Source organism: Periplaneta americana, chromosome 8, assembly GCF_040183065.1.
Source record: "Periplaneta americana isolate PAMFEO1 chromosome 8, P.americana_PAMFEO1_priV1, whole genome shotgun sequence".
Lineage (NCBI taxonomy): Eukaryota > Metazoa > Arthropoda > Insecta > Blattodea > Blattidae > Periplaneta > Periplaneta americana.
The window spans coordinates 118,812,674-118,840,219 of NC_091124.1; the positions used below are offsets into that span (position 1 = coordinate 118,812,674).

Sequence of the window (27,546 nt, forward strand, 5' to 3'; positions counted from 1 at the left end):
CAAGCAATTGGTCCTCCACGACCATACACAACTGAAGCATACTGAACTAATGACAGAATGAATGTGTATTTACAAGACGTGGTGATGGTAGGACCTACAACAGCATCATACAACTAAACATACCGGTGCCTATACATGTCTATACATATGTAGGTTGTATTGTAAAATTAGGTTATTTTATGTTTTATTATTAATTGTAATTTTTGTGTTAAATTGTATTGTGTATTCTTATTGTATTGTGTATTGTATTGTAATTTTATTGTGTATTGTTTATATTGTGTATACCACTGCCACCGGGTGCTTGCCCACTTGCAGTGTAAATAAATACATACTTGACACATCCAAAGGCTTTACTCGTTCATGATTTTTATGCCTAGCAAGCTAACACCATAACTCCGAAAATAAGGATTTTCTGTGAAAGTTATATAGAAAATTTTAGTCTTGTTTTTACCTCTACATTACACCGACAATTAACAATTACAATTGCTAACTTATTGTCTGTTAGTAGTTTGTGTAGGAAGTTAATTGAAAAGTAGCTTTTAAATTATCATCTTATTGCCCCTGAATAGTCGGTAAAAATGGTCAATTTCTTCTACCTAAGTATTCTCTGTAGTTTGAAAAGGACGTTAAATATAGAATGCTTTCTGTACAATTTTAGGTTGAACACCGGCTGGCGGAGATCGAGATGCAGATCTGTGGGGCCAGTAGTGGTGGGAGCAGCACGGAGGACAATGAACGGAATCGTGAATCCATCATTTAACACCAGAGACCGCTGCTGCCCAACATCTTCGTCACTGGCAGCAGCCATCCCATCGCATCATCACATCCTGCTCATCAGTTCCAAGTGGCCTATGTGCTGACACGATATCATTCACTTCGGACCGTAGTGAAGTTGTTCTTGGCCACTGTGTGTGTTGGATAGGTCAGTACAAGAAAAACTGACGCAACACTGTTCTAACACTCGTGACACAGATATTTCATGACTTCCCTCAATCAACTATTCGTTGGATAAACTCAAAAACAGTTTAAAAATGTCCTTTTTTAACATTTAATATTTTTTCTTTTCTTTCCCTCCTCCCCTCCCCTTTAAACTTTTGCACTGAGCGTAATGCTCATTACTTGAAAAAGACAAGCTAATATTCGGGTAATGGTACAGAAGGTATCAGAAGGAAATATTTTAATCAATGGGGCGCAGAATTATGGACCATTTCAAACTTTGAGTGTAAACTTTTTTGGAGAATTGTTTCTTTTCTTAAAAATGAGTTGTTTATTAATTAACCAGCATCTTCGAATTACGCGAACAATCATTTTAAAGTAAATTGTGACTATTAGTACCAAAGAAATCATAAATTTAAATACCTAGTTCAGTCCTTTCAGTGCCAAATAATATTTTCACATCTTAGAATATTCACTATTCTGTAGTATATATATAAAACAAACAACTACTACATAAATCTCAAAGGAAAGATTATTAACACTATAAGAACTGTGGAAGAAGACCAAGAAAAGGCGCATTGTAAACATTCAGATGAAACACAAAACGAATGTCTTGCCGGAATTGTACAGTATAAAATAGAATTATGGATTCAGCTGTCTGCATTTTCTATAAGAAAGAAAATACGAACGGGAACAAGAATTGCATGCCAAAATATGAAAATTATGCCAAAGATTGGACAACTTCTTATTGGGATATCGAAAGTTCTATGTCACTGAAAAACAAACATCTTTCTATTGTGGAAATAATACAGTTGATCAGCAAATTGAGTACCTAACTAAAATATATATATTTTTTTCAATCGTAACACACTATAACGGCATTCCTAAACCTTTTGCTCGACATTTTTATATCCAGAACTGTCTTCCATAACCATACCATGAATCTCGTAATGGTCATTGGAAGCACTTTGCTGATTCACTATTTAATCTGGCACTGGTCGCTGTATGAGCATTTTGCTAAGTATAAAATTCAAATGACAATCACACCAAAATGGAAGGAACTGCAAGTTTGTTCCTCTCTCTAGCTAACTTTATGAGTGTTGGCTATTACCTGCTAGAAGAATTTTGTTTGAATAATGCAAGGTACCGGTACTCTATAGAAAAAATATTTGTCAGATATTTGTTATGATGGAATAATTACTGCCATGTCTCAGTGGCGTATACTGGTTAAAGGGTTTGGGCTACCTCTGACCCTATTATTACACAAAATATATCTAACAATTACTTTAATTTTAATTACTATGGTAAAACTAATAATACAAAATTATTACATTATGTTATATTATAAACTTTTTCTTTTCTAATTTCCTTGGGCTACCGCCGGTAGCCCCGGTAGCCCGCAAAATACGCCCCTGCCATGTCTTCGTAAAGTCAATCACCTTCTTACACTATTCGGGTTTATTATTTTCTTTAAAAGTTCCTGAACCTTTCCTGGAATACAAGTATTTCGCCACAGAAATGATCATTTTATAGAGTAAAATAAAAACATGTACCGGTACTTTACAGTACAAAAGCCAATTGAACATTTATAATAATGATGGGAAGTATTAAAACAGTTATGGACATTATTTTCGTAGAAGCTATATATTGTGATACAACAAAAGAAAGTCCCAAGTCGTTACAAAACATATGTTGTTACTTCACCTCTATTTCATCCCTCTCAAAAGTTATAATAGGAAAAATCCAATGCGGCACTAGTCTCGGCAAAATGCTGAATATGTGACCAGCTGACTGACATGACACTGTATGTGGCAACATCTCCCAGGTTAAACTGATTAGCTAAGGTGTTTTGTTTAATCGGTAATAGTAGTATAGTCGCTGATTTATAATGATTCTTTCCCAAATGTTTGTAGTGTTTCATTGTTACCTATTTAGTACGTTTATTGTTTTTAATTCATTTATGAATTTTTGTTTTTGTTATAAACGACTAATGTTAACCAAATTTGAATTTGATCCAGAGATTTGTAAGTAAAACTGCAACCTAGATCTGAATAAAACTTTGCCAGTCGCTCACAGCATTTTTCGCGGTGGAGAAGGAGTCACGTCAAATATAGTGGACTAACAGTCTATCTTCAGTAACACTCCTTTGTGGACGCTTCGGAAAGTACCGAGAGGATTGCATTTCGAAAGGTATTTTGTTAAAGAAATAACACTGAATAAAACAAGACAATAAGCTTAGCATTGAACACTGTTGGAAATATGAATGTCATTTTAGACAACCAATAATTTTATTCAGTGTTAATTTCTGTATTACTGTAGTGTAAAAAAAAGTCTTAGATTGTCTAATTGGTGTTGCAGTCGTAATACTATCATATACAGGAAAAGTGAAGGAATCATGAAAACTGCTATTTTATTCCTCTTTTTCAATATTCTCTTCCTCCGTTTCCTCCTCCACATATCCCTCATTTTCCTATTATTTTTCTTATACTATTTCTTCTCCTTCTTCTACTCCTAGGCTATTAAATCTTAGTACCAAGACATAATATCTGTTGGTCTTAGAGATAAAAAATCTACATTTCAAACAAATTATTTGTAGCCTTAGTATCTAGAATATTTGTGTGTCATAGAAAATGTTAATTTATAAAAACAATCGTGAAGCATAATAGTACATTATGCAACGAGCCTATAATGATAGTAATTAAGAATCGAGTATGGATATTTATGAAACGAGCGCAAGCGAGTTTCATAATTTTCATACGAGCTTCTTAATTACCATTATAGGCGAGTTTCATACGACTTTTTATGCTCGACCATATTTCTAACTTGAAATTACCGGTATTCAGATGTATACATTTTATTTGTAACTGACAAGATCGGAAGTGACCTTGTTCTAGGTCGTGAATTGTGAGATGTGCGCAGACGCGAAAGTATTGATTTTTTCCGAGGAACAATAATGTCATTGACATTGACATAGTCCCGTTAAACTTGATAATATTATAATATTATAACCTTGATTATTGAATTCGACATTGAAAAACGAGATGACAAATTGAATTTATTTGAATATTATTTACAATTAACGCTAATTATTATAGTAACAGAACATAACCTTCTGCGACAGTATTGGATTTCCAGCCTCCTTGACTCTTCGCTAATTCTCTTTCGATTGCATATCCGAGAATAATCGATACTTGCGGTTTTATAACGGTACAAAGCTGACCTGTCATTGGCTGAACAGTTATAACCTGAGTCGTCATTGGCTGAAAGATCTGACCTTTAATGAGTAGGTGTACTTTAATGAGGTCCACTAAAGGTCTGCTACCATGTGTATAATTACTACATTTCGGCAAGGTCGAGCATAAAATCACATTTGCGATAGATAGATAAATAAATAAATGGCCATCATGTTTATTCACAACCTGGTCATAGGTCAGAATGAAAATTAACACATGTATATGTAAGTTATGTATGTATGTGTGTGTTCACTTTACTGCAGAAGGTTGAGAAGAACATTTTTAATGTTTATTGAAATTCTTAATGTTATTTGTTATGATAAATACTTTTTCTCTGAAGTTATATGCTTCCACAATTTCATATTATCAAGAGAGCTTAGTAACGATATGAAATGAAGTTCAGTTGAAACTGGTTTATACATAACTCAGTTGTATGTCATTCTGATTTAACCCTCAACTGGTATCGCTTTTTAAGTGTATATTACGATATCAAGCAATATGGGTCTATATTGACCCATAGATACCAGTTGAGGGTTAAGCACAGCTTTTTGTATCCTAGTGAAACAACATTTTATTACATATAAATTTCCTCTAAACACAATTCACTTTTACACATGAAATATTTTCTATCCCAAGGTCGAATTTTACGTATTAATATTCTATTCTTGCTCTCAGAACATAGCACAAATGTGTATCACGCGGCACAGTGAAGGTACTGGCTCAAAGAGACAAAACAGAAGTCATATTACTGCACTAGCTGTGCTGGTCTGCAAAGGCAGAAACAATGCAGAAAGGCGACATTTTACTACAGTACATGACAGATAACATACTGTATAATATAAGAATAAAAGTTTACTTGTTTTCACATCAGTGTGGGTGATGGCTCAGTATGTGTGCAAGAGCCATGAGTGATAGTAAACGCAAATGTTTCTCTCTAGAAGAAAAAGTGAGGCTTAGACAACAAACTAAAAATCAAAAGCAGAAATTGTGATTAGTCTAGGGACCAGGCACACTACATTGTGTACAATCATTAGCAAGAAAGTGTCAATTTCAAAAGAATTTTTTTAATTGGGATCTAAATCTGAAAAATGCAGTCATCTAGAGGAAGTAAAGTTTTTAGATATGAAAAAGATGCTTTCTACATGGTGTGAACAAAAACAAGCAGGTCCTTTACCTGTTAGTGGCGAAATGTTGAAATCAAAGGCCCTTGAATTTGTTAAGATGACGAATATCTGCTCTCATTTTAAAGTATTGACTGGGTGCAGGGATTCAAGGGGCATAACTGGAAGGATGATTAGTGGTAAATCCAAAGCAGTAAACAACACAAGACAACACTGAATAAAAGAGGAACTTCCAGAAATAATTAGATATTATACACCTCAATGTATTTATAACTGTGATGAAATGGACATTCTTTATAATATTCTACCAAGTAAAGCTCTCGCTCAGAAGGGAGATAGAAGAGTAAAATCCGTGCTATGCGATGGAACTCATAACCTTCGACCTCTTGTCATCGGAAAATCACAAAATCCATCTTATTTTAAGGGAGTCAAAACGAAAGCTAAATAGTATGCGTCAAAAAAAAAAAATGCTTGAATGACTGAATTTAATCGAAAAAAGGCTTAGGAATCCAGATGCAAGCATGAAGAAAATTAAGAATGAACAGTTGTGCAGCTCATCCAGCCCATCTTTCTGTACAAAATACTGAAGTGGAATTTTTACAACAATTTGCACCAGTAAACTGCAGCTATTTGATTTGAACATTATCGCTAGTTTTAAAGTCCTCTACCAGAAAAAAGTTAGTACTACATGCAATTATTATAGAAACTTTCTCAAAGAAGAGATTGTACCAAGTGACGAAGTAAACTCTGATGATGAAATAATTACTGAAGCTTTCCTGGCGACGTGATAACTCAAAATTTTCTTGGGCTTCCAGCCAGGTCATAAGTTGGTGATCCACCAACGTTTCGAGGATGTTCATCTTCCTCATCTTCAGGGTTAATGATAACTAAGGGTAACCAGCTCCTTAATTTATAGTGTCAGAGGGAGTAGTCAGCCGGGGAGCTGTGTGCTGATTGGCTCTTATTAGTGCGGACCATGGCGTGAACGCGGCTGATGTGTCGTCTTGTTTTGTGCTGTTTGGCTGATTGACCGCGGGTCTCACGATGGGCTCGGTGGACGAGTTCTTATGTGTCCTCCGCTGATGAAGGCCCGTCGTCTGGGCATTGAGAAATTAATAGCCGGTGATGATGAAAATGACTGAGCCGATGCTCACTTTGATCATGCAGAGATCATGTGGAGACCAAACATGAAATCGTTTCTGAAGCATTTGCATTAGGGAAGCATTTGCATTAGGAAATCTAGATAAGGATGGTACTAGACGACAAGCTGGAGAAGGGGTAGAAGACGATGGTCATAATGATGACATTGAAAACATGGCAGTGACAATGTTGTGGAGAATCCCCCATCTCGAGTTTCAACTTTGAATGACGTGTTAAGGTCATAAGTGTATGCAAATGCTTTGTGGAACTTAAGAGTAATAAATTAATGGTAGAACTTAAGAGTAATAAATTAATGGTAAAGCTGCTGTAATTAGTTTGATTGATGTTTAGAAGGAAGTGTACATTCTTAATGCAGTAAAGAAAAGAGAACTAACTGATTTTTTTCTAGAATTAGGAAAATGATTAGCAATGAAACAAAACAAACAAAAAATGTGCCTCTGAGATCTAGAGTTTATTGTGTGTTTACTTTTGTGACCATTTATAACTACTGTTTTCATATATTTTCGTGAATAAGTACTGTTTAAGGACATTTTCTACACAAAATATATCAAAGTGAAAAATGATCTACAGGGTGAATCAAAGGTCTGGAACCATATAAATATCTTCCATATGCTTGATTTTCGTTTACTATAGGTGTTACCAGTATTTGTAAGAGCAAATGCTCTATCAGTGACACATTCGATTCTAACCTCAGCTATCTCAAAAGCCGCCATTTTGGATGCAACTTTGAAATTTTAAATGGAAAGGGGGTCATGTAGGTACTCAAAATCATCTGAAATTTTCTGAAAAAAAAAACAATGGTGCAATCTGTTTTGAGATATCTCTAATCGTTTTCAAGTTATTTAAAGATAACTGTCATAATGACGCAAACATTAGTTACTGCATCTACAGATATTATGTAACATGGTACCGGTACAGTACTAAAGAGGCTTTGGAAAAGATATTTTTATGCAATTCTGGTAATTTACTTTTCCTGCTTTACTGTTTGGTTAACCTATGACAGTTTCAATGCATTAACAATGGTGCAATCAGTTTTGAGATATCTCTAATCATTTTCAATTCGTTAAATGATAACTGTCACAATGACGCAAAAAGAAAATTCTACAAAATGTGCTCAATATGTTGTCCATTTTCGACGATGCACATTTATAGACGGATTTTTCAGTCAGAACATTCTGTAGCATTTCCGGGGTGACCTAGGATAGGCTTCAATGATACAGTTGTTTAAATGTTCCACATTCTCATTTTGTCTTCATATACCAAGCTCTTTATGTAATCCCAAAAGAAAAAAATCAAAGGGTGTTAAATCTGGAGACCTGGCTGGCCATTCTACTGGTCCACGCTGACCAATCCAATGTCCAGGGGACTGTTCGTTCAGATAGTTTCGAACAGCAAGACCATAGTAGGGTGGAGCGTCATCTTGTTAAAAAAATGGGAATTCTCCTCCTTCGTTTAGTAAATCAGAAAAGATGTTTTCTTGCAACATGTTCAAATAAGAAATGGCAATCAAGTTCTCCTCAATAAAATGTGGTCCAACAATACGATTTCCCCAAATTCCACACCAAACCATTATTTTATCAGTACCTTGCATTTTCACAGGGTCCATCCAATTTGGGTTTGTCTCTGACCAATACCTTGTGTTGTGTCTGTTTACTTCCCCATTCATATAAAAGTTTGCTTCATCACTAAAAACTATCTTGGATGCAAATGTCGGATCCCATTCAATTTGTTGTTAAGCCCAATCACAAAATTGAAGACATCTATCAGGATCATCTTTACTGAGATGATGTAGCATTTGAACTTTAAATATAAGCTGATGAAGCACTCATAAAATAGAGGCCTGGCTTGAATCACACTCTCTTGATAGGCGTTATGTACTCTTCTTAGGGCTTTTTACCATTGCAGCTACTATCGTAATCGATGACAATTCATCTGTTGCTGTTTTCAGACGTCCACTTCTCCTTTTATCAGCTACATTTCCTGTGACCTTAAATTTATTAATAAGTTTTGTTACAGTACTGTGGCTGATAGGTTCACGTTCAGGGTGGCGGCGATTGAAGTCTGCTGCAACATTTCTGTGGCTTAATCCACCAGAATGAAGAATGATGTCAATTCTTTTCTCTCTCGATAATGCTATCACGAAAATCAAGATATTTGTTATTAGGAAAACTTCAAATAATCACAACAATGCATTGTATCTGTCACAGGTTAACCAAATAGTAAAGCAGGAAAAGTTAATTACCAGAATTGCATAAAAATACCTTTTCCAAAGCCTCCTTAGTACTGTACCATATTACAAAATATCTGTAGATGCAGCAAATAATGTTTGTGTCATTAAGACAGTTATCTTTAAATAACTTGAAAACGATTAGAGATATCTCAAAACAGATTGCGCATTTTTTTTTTTTTTTTTTTTTTTTTTCAGAAAATTTCACATGATTTTGAGTACCTACATAATCTCCTTTCCAAATAAATTTCAAAGTTGCATTCGAAATGGCAGGCTTTGACATAGCTGAGGGCTAGAATCGAATATGTCACTGCTAGAGTATATTTTGGTCTTACAAATACTGGTAACATCTATAGTAATCGAAAATCAAGCACATGGAAGACATTTATATGGTTCCAGACTTTTGATTCACTCTGTATAATGTGAAAGTTGTGAATGTTAGATGAAAAACTTCATTAAAGTTACATTACATTTTTGCAGGTTTTTTCAGTATGAAAAATACTCACAACTTAACTACATGTAATTCTGAGTTACAAATACTGGTATTAAAAATTGTTCTCCTTGAATTACGTACCATACCAATATAAATCAGTTTCTACTGTAAATAAAAACGGCTGTTGAAGAATGATAAATGGTACGTCGCAATAAATATGTATATACATTATGAGAATATACTGGCACTGAAAGGGTTTTTTTTTTAGTGTTTAGTTAAATATCTACAATTATAAAACTGAGAATTAAGAGTGTACATGTTTGAAATCTAAAATTTTTACTTAAGTATTGCATATTTTGAGTTTTAATTGATCCACTGCCATATGAACACTGCCCAACAAATGTGAGCATCTTCCTGGATAAGCATTTTAAAGTCGTTAAATATCAACTTAATTCCATCTATTATCTCCAATAGATTTTAACATATTTGAAACAAAGCAATTATTTTTTTCTTTGGCATTTGCTGGTAAGAAGGCTTCATTGTTACATAGTTAAGTGCACCACGCTTAGAATATCTTCACATCAATCCTATTGGTTATTGTAGCTGTAGTATTAATTTTCCAGCTGAAGAATCAGTCGTTTGTGGAAGATAGCTCTTAATAATTCTGAATATATTTTAGAGTCACTCTAAATACGGTACCGATAGTAGGATATCTTTAGTCACACTGACAAAAGGACATAAACTTTTGAATTAAAAGAAAATAAAAAATTGAAGCTCTGACATTTGGTTGTGGAATCAGTATAATTTACATTTACCTCTAATGCTCGTTTTATTATGAAACTGATCAATTTCAGATAAACTAATACAAAATTAACAAAAATGGTTCTGTTATATTATCAGTTATGGTACTACTATTGCTTGTGGCATGCTGTTTTTTCGTAGTGTGTGAGAAAACAATATAAAATTATTTCATATTATAATGTTGTTGGTCCTAAGCAGCCCCTAGTCTTCTTACTGGTTCCTTCTATCAGTACTAGAAACTGTATATTATTTGCTACAATTACATAACATTTTTCAATGCTCCTTTAGTACCACAGTATGCCAGTATTTTAAACACTTCAAATTATCGATTATTGAGGAAAGAATTAACATTTTGAATCTTTCTTATAGAGAATGTTAGAAGAAGAAACAAGATCAGACAAGAATTTGTAGCATTCTTTTTGTCTCTTTGTTTCTGATTTTAAAATAAGTCCTTTCTTCTAGTTCTAGTACGGGACCAAAACTCACATAATATCTGGCAACAGTGCAGGAAAAGATATCTCCCCCAACAGACACTTGTGTCATCCCCCCAGTACTGTTATCACCAGGGTTGTACTGTGTGTGCGTGTGTCTGTATGTATGTATATGGATTGTGTTCTGAGAGACGCAACAACACAACATTCGTCGCAGTGGTTCAATCGAATCAATTCGTGGTGAGGAACACGAGAAGATGGATACTACAATAATCCCAAGGATAGAAGAAGAATTTCAATATTCCTTTTTCTGTGATAACCAACACTGTGTTTCTGGAACTCCCAGGCGGGAAAGTGGAAAGAAAGTATCTGTGGTTGCATTGTTGTGTAAATATTGTATTTTTGTTTGCTGCAAGTCAAGCAACGTTTTTTTCTTTGAGCAGTGGGACATTCATACCTTCCATTCTGCAATGAAACTGATGGGTCCACATGTCTCCTAGAAGAGTTACACTGCAATTGTAACAATGATGGCTCTGTATCTGGTGCTTAATTTAAGAACATAACCTTGTTCTTGTGTATGGTGTACAGGAAAACAAAAAATGAACATTTATAATGACTGGTTACAAAACAAAATGTTCCCAAAGGCCCTACAGGAATTTTATTGCTGTTAATTGTGCAGGAGAGTGAATGTATGACCATGCCTGCCATCTGTGGGAGGTAAGCCTGTACGAACACCTCATCACTAACCACTACACCAATGTGCCCTCCTGAACCCTTTTATAAACCCACTTCAATTCTTAATTTTATGTCTCTTTGCATTACTCAGATTTCTTTTCATCCTCCTGTGTCTGTTTCACATTCTCGTGACATTCACTCTAATTGTTCGTTAATGCAAACATTAGTAGAGAACATAAGAAACTATTTTAAAAATTCAACTAGTCTACTGATCAGGTTTCATAATTTTTCTTCAACAAATAATAAGCACTGATATATGGGCAAAAGTTTCTAACTTAGGGACTTGAAAAGGGAGTACCGTATTTTATAAAAGTATTTTCAAGAAATAAGTTCATGGTGTTCAGGTTTCAGCTTTTTCATGTTTAAAACTCTTCTCATATTACTTATTGTAAAGATCAGTCTGCAACTTAGGATAAATTAAAATACCTCAAATTTTCATCGTACCAGAACACATGCAGTGGTTCTTACTACAAAAAAATTAAATGAGTGCCTAGAAATTTTTAAACTGTTTCTTCTGTCAGATCTTAAACTATATAAGAAATAAGCAACGAGTCATAAAAGTCACAATACAATTTTATAGCTAGATATATGGTTAAATTTGGACTGAACTCTCTCAAAAAAATAGAATTTCAGTTATATTATTGTTTCTCAACAATATCTAGAGCCTAAAAGTGATTTCAAATACAACAGTTACAATTATTTACAATCCCTAAGAATCACTTAAAAACTAACGAAAAACTTAGATGTTAATAAACCTGAACATCAGAATTAAAACATGAGGCATAAGAATTCGGGACTTATAATAATTTTAGTGGTATTATTTTATAATACATGTAGTTTCGATACGAGACAAGAAGATATGACAATTCCGAAGAAAATTGGTTAACAGTAGACATTTTATTGTCAGTTTTTACATAATCATACTGCATACACATATATTTCATCACATCAGCACTTGTTTCCAAACTCCCAGGATTCAAAGGGAATAATTCCATATGTGTCCTTACTATTTTTACCCGAGCAACCTTGACCCATTGTTTGAAAGTCCATACTCACCTCTCTCAAGATTTTTTGATAATTTTGTAAAATTGTCTCTATCTTATTCTCCTCAAAGCCAAAAAGTGTACAATATCATAATATTTTCTGTATCCCTAAAAGGGACAAATATGTGTGGCATTTGCACATAAACTTAGGCATTCTAACCATTATAACAGTGAGGATGGGCATGTTAAAGGATTGCCAAAGTTGTTGTAATAAGAGGGACAGATAAGTGAGTGTAGAATATTTGCAAGCATGTGAGAAATAATATTTTCAAGGGATGGAACTTTTATACTCCATTGAATGGAGGTTACACTACATTCATTGATAACAGTGATGACCCTGAGTTAAAAGTTTTCACCCCCTGAAAAATAACCGGCCTACTGGATAAGATGAGTGCCCAATCCACATCTGTATTGTCAATGTCATGGTGTTGGTAGCCCTACAGTAAGTCCCTGGGACAGATGGCCCAGTAGGTATCGAATATCCAGCTACACCATTTTAACTTTCACAACAAATAATGTTAGAAATAATTTTAAAAGGTCTTCCAAAATTTAAAATTGTATAATTTTCAACAAGAGCTGAACCTCATATCATCCAATTAGGTGAGACTCTTCATTCTGTCACCATTTCAAAATGTCTAATATTAACAAAGAAATTTAATTTCGTTCAATGTTCTAGGATTAAACCTCGTCAAAATTATATTATAGCCCATTTCCAGTTCTTGAGCATTACCCCGGCTTAATAAATATGTCGTTTCCTCGAAACGAAATCATGTCACTAAAACGCTGTTACAGTGCAGCACCAGAGTTAAGATGTTGTAGCAGGATTGCCAACGTTATTGTAAATCATTATTCACTGTCGTTAGGGGTTGACCCTTCTGACCGTTGTGTGAAATGTGTTGTGTCTTTTGATGATGACAACTTAAAAGTATTTTGACCTTGAACCATTAGTAGAACGACAACATTCAGCATAGTTTCCAATTAAAAAACAAGAAAAAAGTTCCAATTCTTGGACTGTATACAAAAATAAACATGTTTGTTACGGTTATTATTTTCAACAGGAGAATCAAAGAAGAAGTGTCGGGGGGTGGATGCCTCGTCCTTTCATTGGACTAGGTTGAAAACAAACAACAAACAAGGCAACATGGTGGGAGGCACTTGCCTATATTAAAAAATGCAATTCTAAATCTTATATTATTCAACTTATGCACATTATTATTATCATCATTCATTATTATATAAATAGGGAGAAGAAAAAGCCTTTTCAAATGCTTTAAAAATCTTATGCTTAATCTCTAATTTTTATTTTTATTAAATAATAATGTGATTAATCTAAGACCTTGGGTCATGATACGTTATAATAACGTTAGACATAATATGAATATATGATATTTCAGTGGGTTTTCTTCTCATCATCGTCACAGAAGCAATGTTAAAAAAAGAACTAACTAAAATAACATATTATTATATTCTTATCACCATCATCATCACATCTGTTGTCAGTCTCTCTCGTTATTGTTACGACACGGGTTGAGCCAAGGTACTGTTGCTCTTTTTATATATTAGAGAGGAAAAGATTTGTTGTATAAAATATAATACTAATAATTAATTTATTTAAAAGTCTATATAAGGGAAAAACTTGAAAGAGGCGTTTTTTCCCCAAACTACATTGATAAAAAATGCTGACTCAGGAAATACAAGACGCCATATTGTATATGATGAACTATAAAAAAAACTGCAGAAAAACTCATACGTATTAAAAACAAAAGAAGAATAATGACTTGATCAAAATGATTTTAATTATTCTTTAATGAACAAACTGTATAACTATTTTAATTAGGTTTCTTTGCACTAAGTTTTCGTTTTTTTACCCTTTATAAAATGCATGCAACATGCCAATCATAACCACAACATTGATCTAAGTAATTATGCACTAACCTGCAATTTAAACTGACATCCTGTAAAGGCGGCACACATTATATTTACTACTAATATATTTTTTTAACTCAGCTTCATATATGCAGCCTCCCTGTCCTCACCTCATAAAATCTGAAGTCTTACACACGAAAATACTATACTGAGTTCCAGAACAAGAATACACAAAGACCTACAACCTTCTCTATTTCAGGATCCTTAGATAACACAACAAAGAAGAAGAGTCTTCAAATATTTACCTGTCCCTTTTCCATGCTCATATTCTTTAATTATAAAAAGAAGGAAATAACAACAATAGCTTTGATAAATGCTGAAAATCTGCCAATAATCATGTCAGCAATTTTTTTTTAGAGTTAATTAACATATCACAGTTATTTTTACACTTGATCATCTGTCTGTTCTCGATTATCTATTTCACATTCAGAAAAGCCTAGTGATGGACATCATCATTTCATTTTTTACTTTGAGTTCTGAAATAGAAAGGAGAAGGGAAAGAATAAAATTGTCACATTTGCTTATGTTTTTGAGTCAATATTCAATTTTTTGTCTTATTCTAGTGATAATTTCAATTTTATTACTCCTATTACACCTGCTTTGGTTTATCTTGTCTCAGTAGCAATAAAACCAAGTCCCTTGAAATGAGGGTGGAGATTATAGGAGGGTTGTAAATTTTCAGGATTCCTTACAAAACCTTGTTATTGGACAAGCTACGGGAACTCAGTTTCTTGAAAGACAAGCTCAGTGACGGAACTACACAGTACGAAGAGAGATATTTTGTTACTTTATCTTGTGCTACAGAATATATCAACTAGTCCCTTCCGCCACTGGATGGATGAACGGCATCGCTCCACTCTCTCCATCGCTTTAACAACACAGACGAAGTAAGACATATCTCCTTTCTCTCTCTTTTCACAGTGAGACAAGATTCATCACACAGGCTTTAGAAGAAAAAAAAATCTCTCTCCTGTTTCATAATAATTCGGTATTTGAATTAAAATCAAAATTATCACTGCAGTACGATAATAGTGTATTGTTTTCAGTCATATAAATAGTGTTTTTAATAGACTAAACTATAATAAATTGACAATTGTATGACAAACAGTTCTGCTAAAATTCTCTTTATTGAAGATAAATTCACCAAACAACTGGATTATTGGCTATTGTTTTTATTTCCATTCATAACTAGATGTTCTGGAATGTGTCTTCATGCAGTATCAAAGCTATGTCGTGTTACTTTCAAAGATTGTGTTCATAGTCGGAATTAGAAAATTAAATCTGTGTAATACAACTATATTGCCCCCAGAATTGAGTACAGTACTGGTACTATAGACTATTGAACTTAATGGATCCATAATCGTGAAGAATGAAATCTGAAAGTCACACGTCATAGTAACTGAATTATTATTACTTATCTACTGACACTAAAAAGAAGAAGACCAGTGAACATACACGTAATGAATTATACAAGTTCTGATACTTTCATCGAATTTCTCCATTTTTGTGAAAGTGTAAGACCACTGTATTCAGACTATTTAGAGGTGAACAATATAAACAACAGTAGTACGGTTCTGAGATCTACGTCCCTCACAAAGAGGTCTGACTTTCTCAGTGGGGTAAGTAGAATAATGGTAATTCTGAGTGCAGGCCTGCAACACCTGGTTTTTTTTTCTCGATGGAGTGCAATAAACAGTGTAATATCCTAGCTCTTACTTCTTGAGATAAAACATTTGTCAGAAGTTATATTCGGAGTTTATACCACATGGTGCTCAGTGTTAGTGCTCTGGGCATATAAGCCAGAGAACCCTGTTACAAATCCCGGTAGATCCACCCTGGATTTATAACTTGTATTGGGCAAACCTGTGGTCCAGGCAACATAGTTTTCTCTGGTCACTCCAGTTCCCCTGAGACATCCCAAAAATGCTTCACCATTCATTAAAAGTTCAATGAAGACTCACCGGTTGTGGTGCACTCTGGATAGTCTCTGATAAACTAAGTTGCCTACACTTCTCGATACCACAGTCTAGTATATATAGTCACGAAGCTCAATAATAATCCGTGACGCTACAGTCCGTGAAGGGCCTAGACCGACCAGCCTGCTACTGGCCTCACGCCCACATGCCGAAGCAGAGGTGGACGATCATCCAACCAGAATGGAGGTATCGTGTGGTTAGCATGATGCTCCCGCCAGCCGTTATAGCTGGCATTCGCAAACGGATTTCGCTACCTCTCATAGCTCCCCAAGTGCATCACGATGCTGGGTGGGCACCGGTCCCATATGCTGGCCAAAATTTCATGAGAAAATTTCTTCCCTCATGAGAACTCGAACCAGCACGCATTGGGTAACGCGAGTCCTAGGCAAGATACCTTAGACCACAACGCCACGGCGTGGGACAACACGAAGCTCAATATGTAGGGAATATGCATCCATAGACAGTTGCTAACCACTAGGATCGCTACAATCGCCTCATCACAGACAATGCGTAATAGTACTGGCACAGTCTATTGTTCCTAGCAGCCTCAACAACTTAAGCTTCGTGACTGTACAGTATATACTAGACTGTGTCGTTACTATCCGTATGAGGCACTCTCATAGAGTCAGGGCAAGTTAAGAATCCTGCCATTATACACTTATGCACACACCCACCCCTGCGCACACAATAGATTCAGAGTGCGACCCAATTGACTATGCTGGTGTTCCAGTTATGGTAAACAGCGAGATTTGGGGAGCATTTTTATTGCTATACAAAAATGTGACAAGAAAAAGAAGCAAATTTCTGTAAATTCCTCTTAATTAAGTGATGGAAGGAGCAGTTGCTTAGATTTAGTGTAGGTGTTGTGAGTATTAAAACTATTCATATGATATGATATATTTATTCGTCAACCAACTTTACAATTCATAGTTATGGTGGACCTTTACGTTTCTACTTTTCAATCCACCATCACTTTAATATCTACCCACATATATCCCTGTTCATTTATTATTATTATTATTATTATTATTATTATTATTATTATTACTATTATTAGTAAAATTTTTCTCTTTTCTTCGCCTCATCTTGTCTAAATCTTATAGTCTGTTTTGTAATAGGCCTAACATATTCATTTATTACATAGCTATTTCCCATTTAATTCATAAGACTGTTATCTATCCTTCCCTCTCTGTCCTCTTCTATTCTCGTTATCCTAACTAGACTGTCTCCCAGTGGCGGTTTGTGATCATTTTTGTTGGTGGGGCCAGATATTTCACAAATTTTGCAGTATATGTTAAATAATAATAGGATTTTTTATTTCATTTTATTGTTTCTGCTTAAAAATTAGTTCAGCACAATACAACTAAAACTACCGCTCATTGCTGCATCACCATCATATGCTTGAGCTATGAGTTTATTTTCTAAATTCAAAGGTTGTAGACTTTGCTCAGACCGTTAGCCGTGCGGTTGTTTACCTCTTAGGAAGAAAGAAACCTTTCCATAGGTTTACAATCTTTTTATGCACTATGTATCTCAAAATAATAACAAATTGGCTTTTGCAGGTTATGTCTTCTATTTCGTCAGCTTGCACAACAACAAAATCTGTAGAATGGTAATTATGCAGAACGACTACAGAAGCTATATATATATATATTTTTTTTTTGGTAGTGTTTAGTATTGAATTTCGTTGATTAGTACGTGTAGGTCAGTTATGGTTGAGGTAGAGTAGATTTCTTTAAATATGAGGAAGAATTGAACTTGTTTTTTTTTTCTCGTGTTTAGAAGACTATGTTGTTGAGTGCATAACTTTAATGTATTGTGATTTGATTGGCTGAAGTGTTATGTGTTCTTACTGGTGATGTGTTTTCCGGTATGATTGGATGATTGTGGTTAAGTGATAAAGCATTGTGTGTTTTTATTGGCTGATGTTTTTTCCGGTATGATTCGATGGTTGTGATTAAGTGATAGCTGTACGTTACGAGTTATAGTTTCTCGAAGTAGTTGGTTGTGTGGTTGATGCGTGTATTATATCTTGTAGGTGGTCTATCGCTATGAGTTGGAATGGCTGTAGAAATTTCGTGTTTTGGCTGTATAGAGTTGAGAGAGGAGGATATTGTAGACTATTTCATGAATTACGAATTTCAGCACACACAGTTGTGGACTGGTATTCTTTTGTGCGTGAGGTATTCGTAGACCATGTGTGTGGTGATGGTGACATCAAGATTGGCGGAGGAGGACATGTGGTGCAGGTGGATGAAGCTAAGTTTGGTAGACGTAAATTTGAGAAGGGTCGTTTAATTGAAGGGCAGTGGATTTTTGGTGGTATAGATGTTAGTACTCTTGATACCGGTACGTTTATGGTTCCTGTTGAAGCAAGAGATGGTGCTACATTAAAGGGTGTGTTACTTCAGAAAGCTAAAGATGGAAGTACAATGTATTCTAACCGTTGGAAGGAATATAAAGATCTGAAAGAGTGTAATTTTCGTCATTTTACCGTCAATCATAGGTACAACTTTGTCGATCCTGTTGTTGACACTCAGCTTATTGAGCGGCAATGGAGGGAGGTTCGTGCTAAAGTTCCAAACTATGGTAGGAGGAAATGCCACTTCGTTGGATATTTGGGAGAATATATGTTTAAGTGTAAATATCCGATGGAAGAGAGAATGTGTGCATTCTTTAGAGCAGCTGGACTCTGTATCCTCCGAATTATTAAGGCAAGGTTCATCATGTTTGACATTGATTGACGAATTTGTGAAATTGATTCAGTCTTTGTGTGGATATTTTGGTTAGGTTAGGTTAGTTTAGGTTTTTGTTACTTACATTTGTCCTCTTGAAAAAGGGGCGAAAATTAAGGGTTTAGATAAAAATTACATTAAGTTCTTGCGGTTTACGTTGTTTTCCTACTTTTGTTTTTAAGTTTTTTTGGAAAAAAGGAGGTAAAAATGTAGGGTTTTGAGAAAGAAAATTTAAAATCGCTTCTGTAGCTGTTGTGCATAATTTAGAGATAACAAGTCTAACAAATTTCCCCGATATGCAGATCCCTGATTTTCGTTCTGAACCCTCAGTTATAATTCGTGAGTTCCGCGAAATAGGCCTACTAAAGAATTGATTAGATACTCTTGCCAGTATATGTCTGTTTTTTGTGACCTGTTCGTTGTGTTTCTGGATTGAAAATTTGACAGCGGAATTAATTTGTGCTGCGCTATTTACTGTCCCAAATAGTTTAAACTTACAAGCATTTTCTAAATGTATTGCACTTTTAGGTCTTTACAACCTGTCGACGTCCACAGTCCCTCATCACCAAACAATAGACAATAGAAACAAAATAAACTTTGCTTTTCGTCACTTAGGCTACAGTTAGCCAGGATTTCTTTGTAAACCACGAGTTGCAGAAAGTTAGAAAGTTCTCCTTTTCATACCATCCGCCTGTGTCAAACTGAAGTCATTAGGTTAATGTGTGTCTAGTCATTTAACTTCAAGTTCATCTTCTAATTTTAACGAAGAAAACGATGTTTTAATAGGTAATCCACTTTATTCATGTTTTCAGATTTCGCACGCTGCACTATTCAAAGTTCACACGGCCACTTTTAGAATTAACCCACTGTTCAGTGGCACTGCGACTCAAGTACAACAAATAACTGCGACTGTGGCTTCCGTCCGGCAGGCTGGCCAGGCTCGTCGGGTCCCAGCGAGAAGCATTACACTAGTGACGGTAACTTCGTAACGCTTCGTGAATCTCCGTCGATAGCGAACGTTGTATCCCTCGCACCATGCCAGTTGAGCGCTAAAGTGATTCAAGTTGTGGGACCCTTTGACGCGGGCCCAAGCTCACAATATTTAGTGTCATACAATCTTTGACGTTTCACTGACACACATTGCGCCATGTTATGAAATTTACTGAAACAATTATGAATCCAGTACACTGTCCTGAACAAAATTTACGCATTTTAAATGCGAAAAGAAAATTGCTGGGGAAACGAAATATTGGTGTGGCACAGCCCCGGTGGCCCCTAAGGACGGGCCGCCCTGCTGCCTCCCTTCCTTTATCCTCTTTTCTATAACATACCTATTGGACATTCCTTTCGCTAAATTATTATTATTATTATTATTATTATTATTATTATTATTATTATTATAATTATCATCATCATCATCATCTTCTTCTTCTTCTTCTTCTTCTTCTTCTTCTTCTACTATCTCTATTCTCAATATCACCCTTACTCTTATTTCTTCTTTCTTAGCCATTTTCCCTATTTTTTTTACATATATTTTCATTTTCGCTGTTTTACAACACTTATATCCTTTATTATTTCCCTACTATTCTCTTCAATATGTATTTACATACCTAACTCTTTCTTTTCGACTTCCTAATTCTCTCCTTTATTGCTTCTTTCCGTATACTTATAGAATACTACTACACTTTTAATACCCTTGCTGCTATCTCAATTCCACAACACTGCTTCATATTAGTTTCCAATTTCGCAGCTTATTTCTCTCCTTTTCACCTCTCATTTGATTCTGATATTCATTCATTCACTATAATTTATTGTTTCTATGTCTGTCTTACTACACTCATTAAACTTTCTTTTGACACTTGATAGTTTCTTCTCTATTCTTGTTCTATCACTTTGTCACCGCTGTTTTTCTTACACTCACTTTTTAGCACGCTAATTCCATCTCGCTTATATTAATTATTTTACTCCCTGCACATTAACAACTCATCACTACTTACACTCCTTATTGCTATCCTCCCTGTATCTTTTCCAAGCTCCTAATAACTAGGGACGACACTTTTTCCCAGCGTAGACGGATTTTAGGTTGGTTGTTGCTTGCCTATATTGACGTCATGGAGGCCATGGGTTCGAAGGTACTGCACTGTGACAGGAAAGGGCAACGTACGTTTGATTTGTTTAGGATTCGAACCTACGCTGCTCTCTGCTGCTGCCTGCTTGTTTTGTATTGCAGTGGCTTACCTACAGTTCCTTACCTGTTGTCATTTAATGGCAAAGTGGTTGTGATCGTGACTCTGTGTGCAGTAGTGTAAACATAATACAATGTAGTCAGACAAGAGCTCTAAACTGAATGCATTGCAACTGCGTTTGGAAGTGACTGAAGGGCGACAATAAACGCTGTAATGTGCGCAACTAAAGGTAAATGTTCGTAAAATCTTGCAAAAGCATTATGAAACGAAAAAGCATAGTGAACGTTTGCCGTTATTTCTCTCATCTGCAGGGTTTACAAACTCTAAGTTTTATGATGATTTGTGCGAGATGTTGGTATCTGCGAATATTCCAATACACAAGCTTAGTAATCCACATTTTTAACGGTTTATGGAAAAATACACGTCTAGAAAAACTGCCTTGTACAGGGACATCATTTTATTTTTACTAACATTTTTAATATTAACTTGGCTATACTTCTGGATAAACACCGTTTGCTACCCCCTTCCCCGACTGAAGTTCGATGATACTGGCGTAAAATACAAACAAATCACTTTACTAGGTATAGGAGGGAAGGAAAGTAGTTTATCCATTTACGTAAAGTAGGAAATATTGCGCTTTTGAGTTTGATAATTTTCATTAGGTTTTTGTTTAATCAAAATACAGTACAGTATTAAGAATGAGTGTTTTTACTCACGAACTGAGCTGTCCATGTGGACGTATTCATTATGCAGTGTAGGCCTATAGGTTACACTGTCTACAGCACATAGCGTACAATATAGAGAACTAGCTGAAATCACCCGGCATTGCCCGGGTTTTCCTTTCTGTTTCTATTTTTAATTAAACTGGTTGTTAGGCTTTTCGGAAATCCAACTATAGACAACCAAAACGAATTGTCTTTACTAAACTTTCCTCATCTTTTTGCAGTAAGTGTGGACGTGCATGGAAGCTGGACATGTAACACCCATTCGTGCCGCATGTGTGGCTACAGTGCTAGTGCACTGGCCTTCCATGAAGACGGTCCGGGTTCGGTCTGCGTGGAATGTATGGTGGTAAAATAGACGTTGCATAAGGGTTTTCTCGGGGTACTCTGTTTCCCTCTTTCATTCCAACACTTCACTTCTCCTTCATTTCATCTCTCGGAACAACTGGATAAGGCGGACCGCACAGCAGCACCGACTATGCTCGCCACTAGTGACCTGGCCGTACCGAAATAAGACAATCGAAATTTCGCTAGTAAATTCGCGACTATATTCTTTAAGTATTATTTCAAATGCAAGGTTTACGTAGTATAACGGCGGTCTTTTGAATGCACTGGAAGAAACTACAGATTTAGTAAGATATTATATCAGGTTATTACAGCGAAATGAAGGAGAAATATGATGTGCTTTAGGAAATATCACTGAAATCACGAAATCAAATTTCGTGGCAATCGTCGTCAAGCGCTCGCTAGGCTACGTAATTATTACCGCATTGGCGTTGTATTTTTGGTTCAGAGAAAATAGCTCGTGTTTACGAAAGAAACGTTCAGCTCCCATAAAATGAATTATTGCTTTCATAACATTGCCTATCAATTTTACGAAAAAATTATCATCAGATCCATGGGCAACTAGGAACATCACTAGCGTCCACCGCTGTGGAGTAACGGTTAGCTTGCCTGACCGTAATACGAGCGGGCACGGGTTCAAATCCTGGTTGAGGGTTTTTTCGGGAGTTTACGTCAACCCAGTAAGAGCAATTGCTTGGTAACTTTCGGCACTGGACCCTGGACTCATTTCGCTGTCATTATCACCTTCATAGCATTCAGACGCTAGATAACCATAGATGTTCATCGTCTGGCCGCGAAACCAGGTGGCCTGGGTTCGAATCCCGGTCGGGACAAGTTACCTGGTTGAGGTTTAGTCCGGGGTTTTCCCTCAACCAATACGAGCAAATGCTGTTTAACTTTAGGTGCTGGACCCCGGACTCATTTCACCGGCATTATCACCTTCATTTCATTCAGACGCTAAATAACCTAGATGTTGATAAAACGTCGTAAAATAACCCACTACAAAAAATACATCACTAGCCAAGCGAAAAGCACATTCGACCATATTGAAACAAAAGAAAATGCGAGCGGGGTTTTAGTTCGTACGTAGTATATATGTATTTATTTACACTGCAAGTGGGCAAGCACCCGGTGGCAGTGCTATACACAATATAAGCAATACACAATAAAAATACAATACACAATACAATTATGCAATATAAATACAATAAAATACAAATACAATAAAATGTCTCCTCTCACATTATTTATCCCCTCATCTAATCCATGAAACCTTTTAACTCGCAATATGTACGCAAATAAGTTGCGTTGCAAAATGATTCAACCCCTATACTTATGTCAAGTACGGGTTTCCGATGTTAATCTAGGTTCTAAGGGCTTGAGGCTCCAGGTTCTATTCGGGCTCCTCAGTAGATGATGGAACCTTACCTGCAGGGCCAAGGAAGGATAGCCCACCTGTTAGCGTAGGATTAACGTCAATCAATTAGTCAATCAATCAATCAACTAATGAATCAACACCCATTCGTCTGTCTGTGTGGACAGTGAACATGGAATGGACCGAGCAAAACACGTTGCACTTTATGAAATTATACGGAGGTAAAGAAATTTTGTGAAATGTCAAACACAAGGAATTTTAACAAAAGTTTAAGGAACGAAGCTTGGGAGCAGCTGGCGACCTTGATGTTACGACCTAGCGTTGCGGACCGGGACGCGCAGTGATCCGTCGCTTGTCGGTATTTCTGCGTAACAATCAAAGGATCCAGAGCTCTCAAGTTGCAGTATGTGTTAACGCTGACACAAATACGTTGGTCTGCGCATGCTGACGTCTCACTGGGATGTTAATGATTGCAATTTGAATTTTGTTTCCGAATTATTGTTAAATTCAGAAAACCATGCTGCACCAGTACCATGTTTATGCTTTATACTTATTTAAGATTATTTTATGTTCAACTTCATTATTATTATTATTATTATTATTATTATTATTATTATTATTATTATTATTATTATTATTATTTTACTATTAACATTTATATTAATACGACTTTCTTATTGACACTTATTATTTCCTCATTTATTGTAGTATTATTTCCTGACTTAGAGGAAATGGCTGTTCTAATGCAGCCAATAAGGATATAATAATTTATATTGTAATCTGTCTCACTTGATAATTACTTTTTCAAGGTTAGTTTGGTTTTATTTATTTAGAGACGTCCTATTCAATACGATCCAAAATTGCAACATCTATTTAATTCATATTCGGAAACCAAAATCACTGTCAATATACAAAATATTAGTGCCAATGATACCAATAATCATGTAAGTATAACGTTATTGGCATGTGAAAATATCTCAGTAATAGTGTTCTGACTCATGTTAACGTACAGTATCGCCGCAGCGCGGCGGTTGTGTACTTTTGGGCTGTTAAAACACCTGATTATGACATTCTTACTGCTTACACTAATATGCGCTATTATTGCAAATGTTTGTTATTTGCTAACAATGAAAAATGGAAGAATTGTTTCCATAAATATTATAACAATATTAATAAAATAATAATAATAATAGTAATAATAATAGTTATTACTCACCACAGACTATTTGAGTGAAATTTTTCCGAAGTTTCCTCGTTGACTTCCGTTGATTTCGATGCTTGCAGTTCGCTGCGAATTTATTTCACTCGGAAGAAGAATCAGACTTCATGTAATGAAATAATAGTTTTGGAATTGCATCTTTTATATGTTCCAAACTGCAACCTAGTTAAGAGGGCTGACTCACAATATTATCGATACTGTCTAAGCACTCAAAAAAAATGTCACTCCACATTTCACCTTCAGAATGCAGCTTTTCTTTTATTTTTATTTCAGCCTGAACAGAAACTTCATAAACACTTTTGGATGGCCTAGTTAAAAAGGAAATACCCCTTTGGAGCCAAAATCTCTTATTCCAGTAAGGATGGAATCAATTGTGGGTACCTGACTTTGTTCACGAAAAAAATGGGCACATAGTATATAATGAATATATAAATTTAGTAGAATGTTTTAGAACGTATCCAGCCAAATGGTAAACTAAATATATCTCTCTAGTACCAAGTTCAACAGTAGGTATTTCTAATTCAGGTACATGACTCTCTCAATGTTGGTAATGTGGAACCGATTCCTGAATTATGATCCTTGTATCTTTCAGTCCTGATTCCACATATCTTATTAAGTACTTTTACGATCTTCTTCTTTTCTAGCAAGTAGTAGTATTTGATTTACATTACGAAGCGAGTGATGTATGAACTCTAAATTCACAGTTCTCTCCAGATGGCAAAGCTTGCTTAATAGGGACGTAAATACACTGCAGTAAATGTACATGAAAATCGACTACAGATGGACAGGTAGAGACCACAGAATCCCGAAATGGTGTTCAAAGGGATCTTGGCTAAGTTTAGACGTCAAAATATATTTGTACTCTTTGTCCCATAGCCATTCACTTAGCTGCAATGTAGGTCTGAACAGCGATTCCACTTTCTAGACGATGCGAAATTATCGCCTGTAGTTTTCAGAAGATGTAGAAAATTACATAGAATTTTGTGCTAGTCACCACTCTATACAATTCTTTTGATGGTATGGGAGAATTTAATGCTTCTGAAACTTTATTTAAATCTTTTGTGAATTTTACAATTTGTTCAAAACCCTCGAAACTCACCGACTCGGTTTGTCGAAAAAATCTTATTCCATCGGCAACACTTCTACTAAAGAGTTGAAATGCAAGACTTCCATTCATTTTCGGGAACGAAGACGAAACTAAATGAGATTTCGTTAATTTTGGTCAGATTCTAATACCAGAGGCGTCAACTTCGTGAACTTTTCTATAGAAATTGAAATTTATATTTTCACTTTGATATTGAAGCTCGACCTTATCGTGGAAATAATTCCTTATACACTTTAAAATGTGCACAACATCCTACAATGCCCATATTTTCATTGTAACATCTGCTGGGTTAACTATGAAACTTTGTTTCCAGCTTAATCCCAGGGATTTCCATGTCTTTTTATTTATCTGGTTCCCATTGCATGTAAAACCAACTACTCGTGCGCCAGCAGCTTCTAATATTGTAAAATTACCTGGACAAGACTTTTTTTTTTCGAGAATATCTGCAGGTGTCGCATTTCTGTAGGCATAAATAGCCACTGGTTGGATACAATTGTGTAGAAAAGAAACAAACATAAATACTAATGCTTGATTGGATATTTGATTTTTCTGACAAGATGGAGTTACATCACCCATGTCAATAAATCCGACTAATTGAAGTGAATAATTATTATTAAAAATGAAGCTCTTCCCTCAATTTAACTTCATCGAAAATTACTATACCATATTTTTTTTATTTTCATCACTTTCATCTTTGTAATATACTGAAATAGCCTTCAGTGCATGCGAGCTTAGCCCAAAAGAACATTTAAATCCTTTACAAAGGTTTCTTAAATGACTTTCTGAAGGAAGAGGTAAGAATCCATGCTTAAGACAGTGTCTGTATCCTTTTGGACATTTTAGTTTTAGCAGCAAACTCTTTCAAACTCAAACTTTCATTACTATATCACATACCACGGAAACCTTTTACTTGACATTTCTTAACCGTAGCATTAATAATCATTTTTTGTTTTTTACTGAGGATTTTATTGTTTGTCCATTGGCAATTAACTTGCTTGATTTAAATTGTTGTTCAAGTAAATTAATCCTAGCATTGGCTGTACAGAGATTAATTTTAGTTCGAGCATTGATCAGTGTGATCAGGGGTTCGAGTTAGTGTCCGTTTAAGATATTTAATTTGTCGTTTTAAAAGCGCATTTCCTTCAAAGGGTCTATTTTAATCAAACTTTCTTTGTTCGAAGAAGTAGGTTCAGTAGTTAAATAGTTCTTTCGCCTGAATAGAATATGAGGCTCTTGTGTCATTTGGTATACTCTTGTCTTCATTCTTCCTTCTTTTTGTAGGCACTTCATGTTGAATCACTGGTCTTTTTCGGACTTAATAATCGGAGCTAACAAATATTTAGGCAAATTAGGGAATATATTTCCACCTTTTCATCCCTCATAGTGAAATAATCTGTTTTAATTATCAACTCTTCGCTAAAATGTACATCACAGACTCTACTTTTATCTGAAACCTGCATATATTTTCGAGGAATCGCCCTAACCCATTTTGAAAAATTATCTCTGTCTATCGGTGTCCTGAAAAACGTCTATAACTGATCTTATTATAACCTGACTTACAGCGTGGGACAAAATACGTCAGCATATTGGCATGTTAATAAAATCATGCATTTATTATTAAATCTGTATAGATGCCCTTTGCATATTCTATCATAAACAACTTGCAGATGTTAGTTTAGACTAACACTAATAAATCTAACTTTTCTTCCACTTTTTAACGGTTGAGTAGCTAACGAAACTTCGCTTCACTCACATTTATTCTACTGCGAACTACCGAGATTAAAGTTCTCATTACGATCGTCGCGCCTCTAGTTCAGCGGTCCACCACCAGCAATG

At 35.4% G+C, this 27,546-nt stretch overlaps 1 protein-coding gene across 4 annotated transcripts in view; it reads left to right on the plus strand.

The window, feature by feature from the left end:
* Nucleotides 1-11,024, plus strand: part of LOC138704980 (cyclic nucleotide-gated cation channel-like) — a 243,035-nt gene extending 232,011 nt beyond the window's left edge. For all 4 annotated transcript variants that reach the window (XM_069833485.1, XM_069833489.1, XM_069833487.1 and 1 more), the window contains one exon: nt 659-11,024. In XM_069833485.1, the coding sequence (XP_069689586.1) occupies nt 659-760 (102 nt within the window). In that variant the 3' untranslated portion in view covers nt 761-11,024. The remainder of the gene's footprint in view (nt 1-658) is intronic.
* The last annotated feature ends 16,522 nt before the right edge of the window (nt 11,025-27,546 follow it).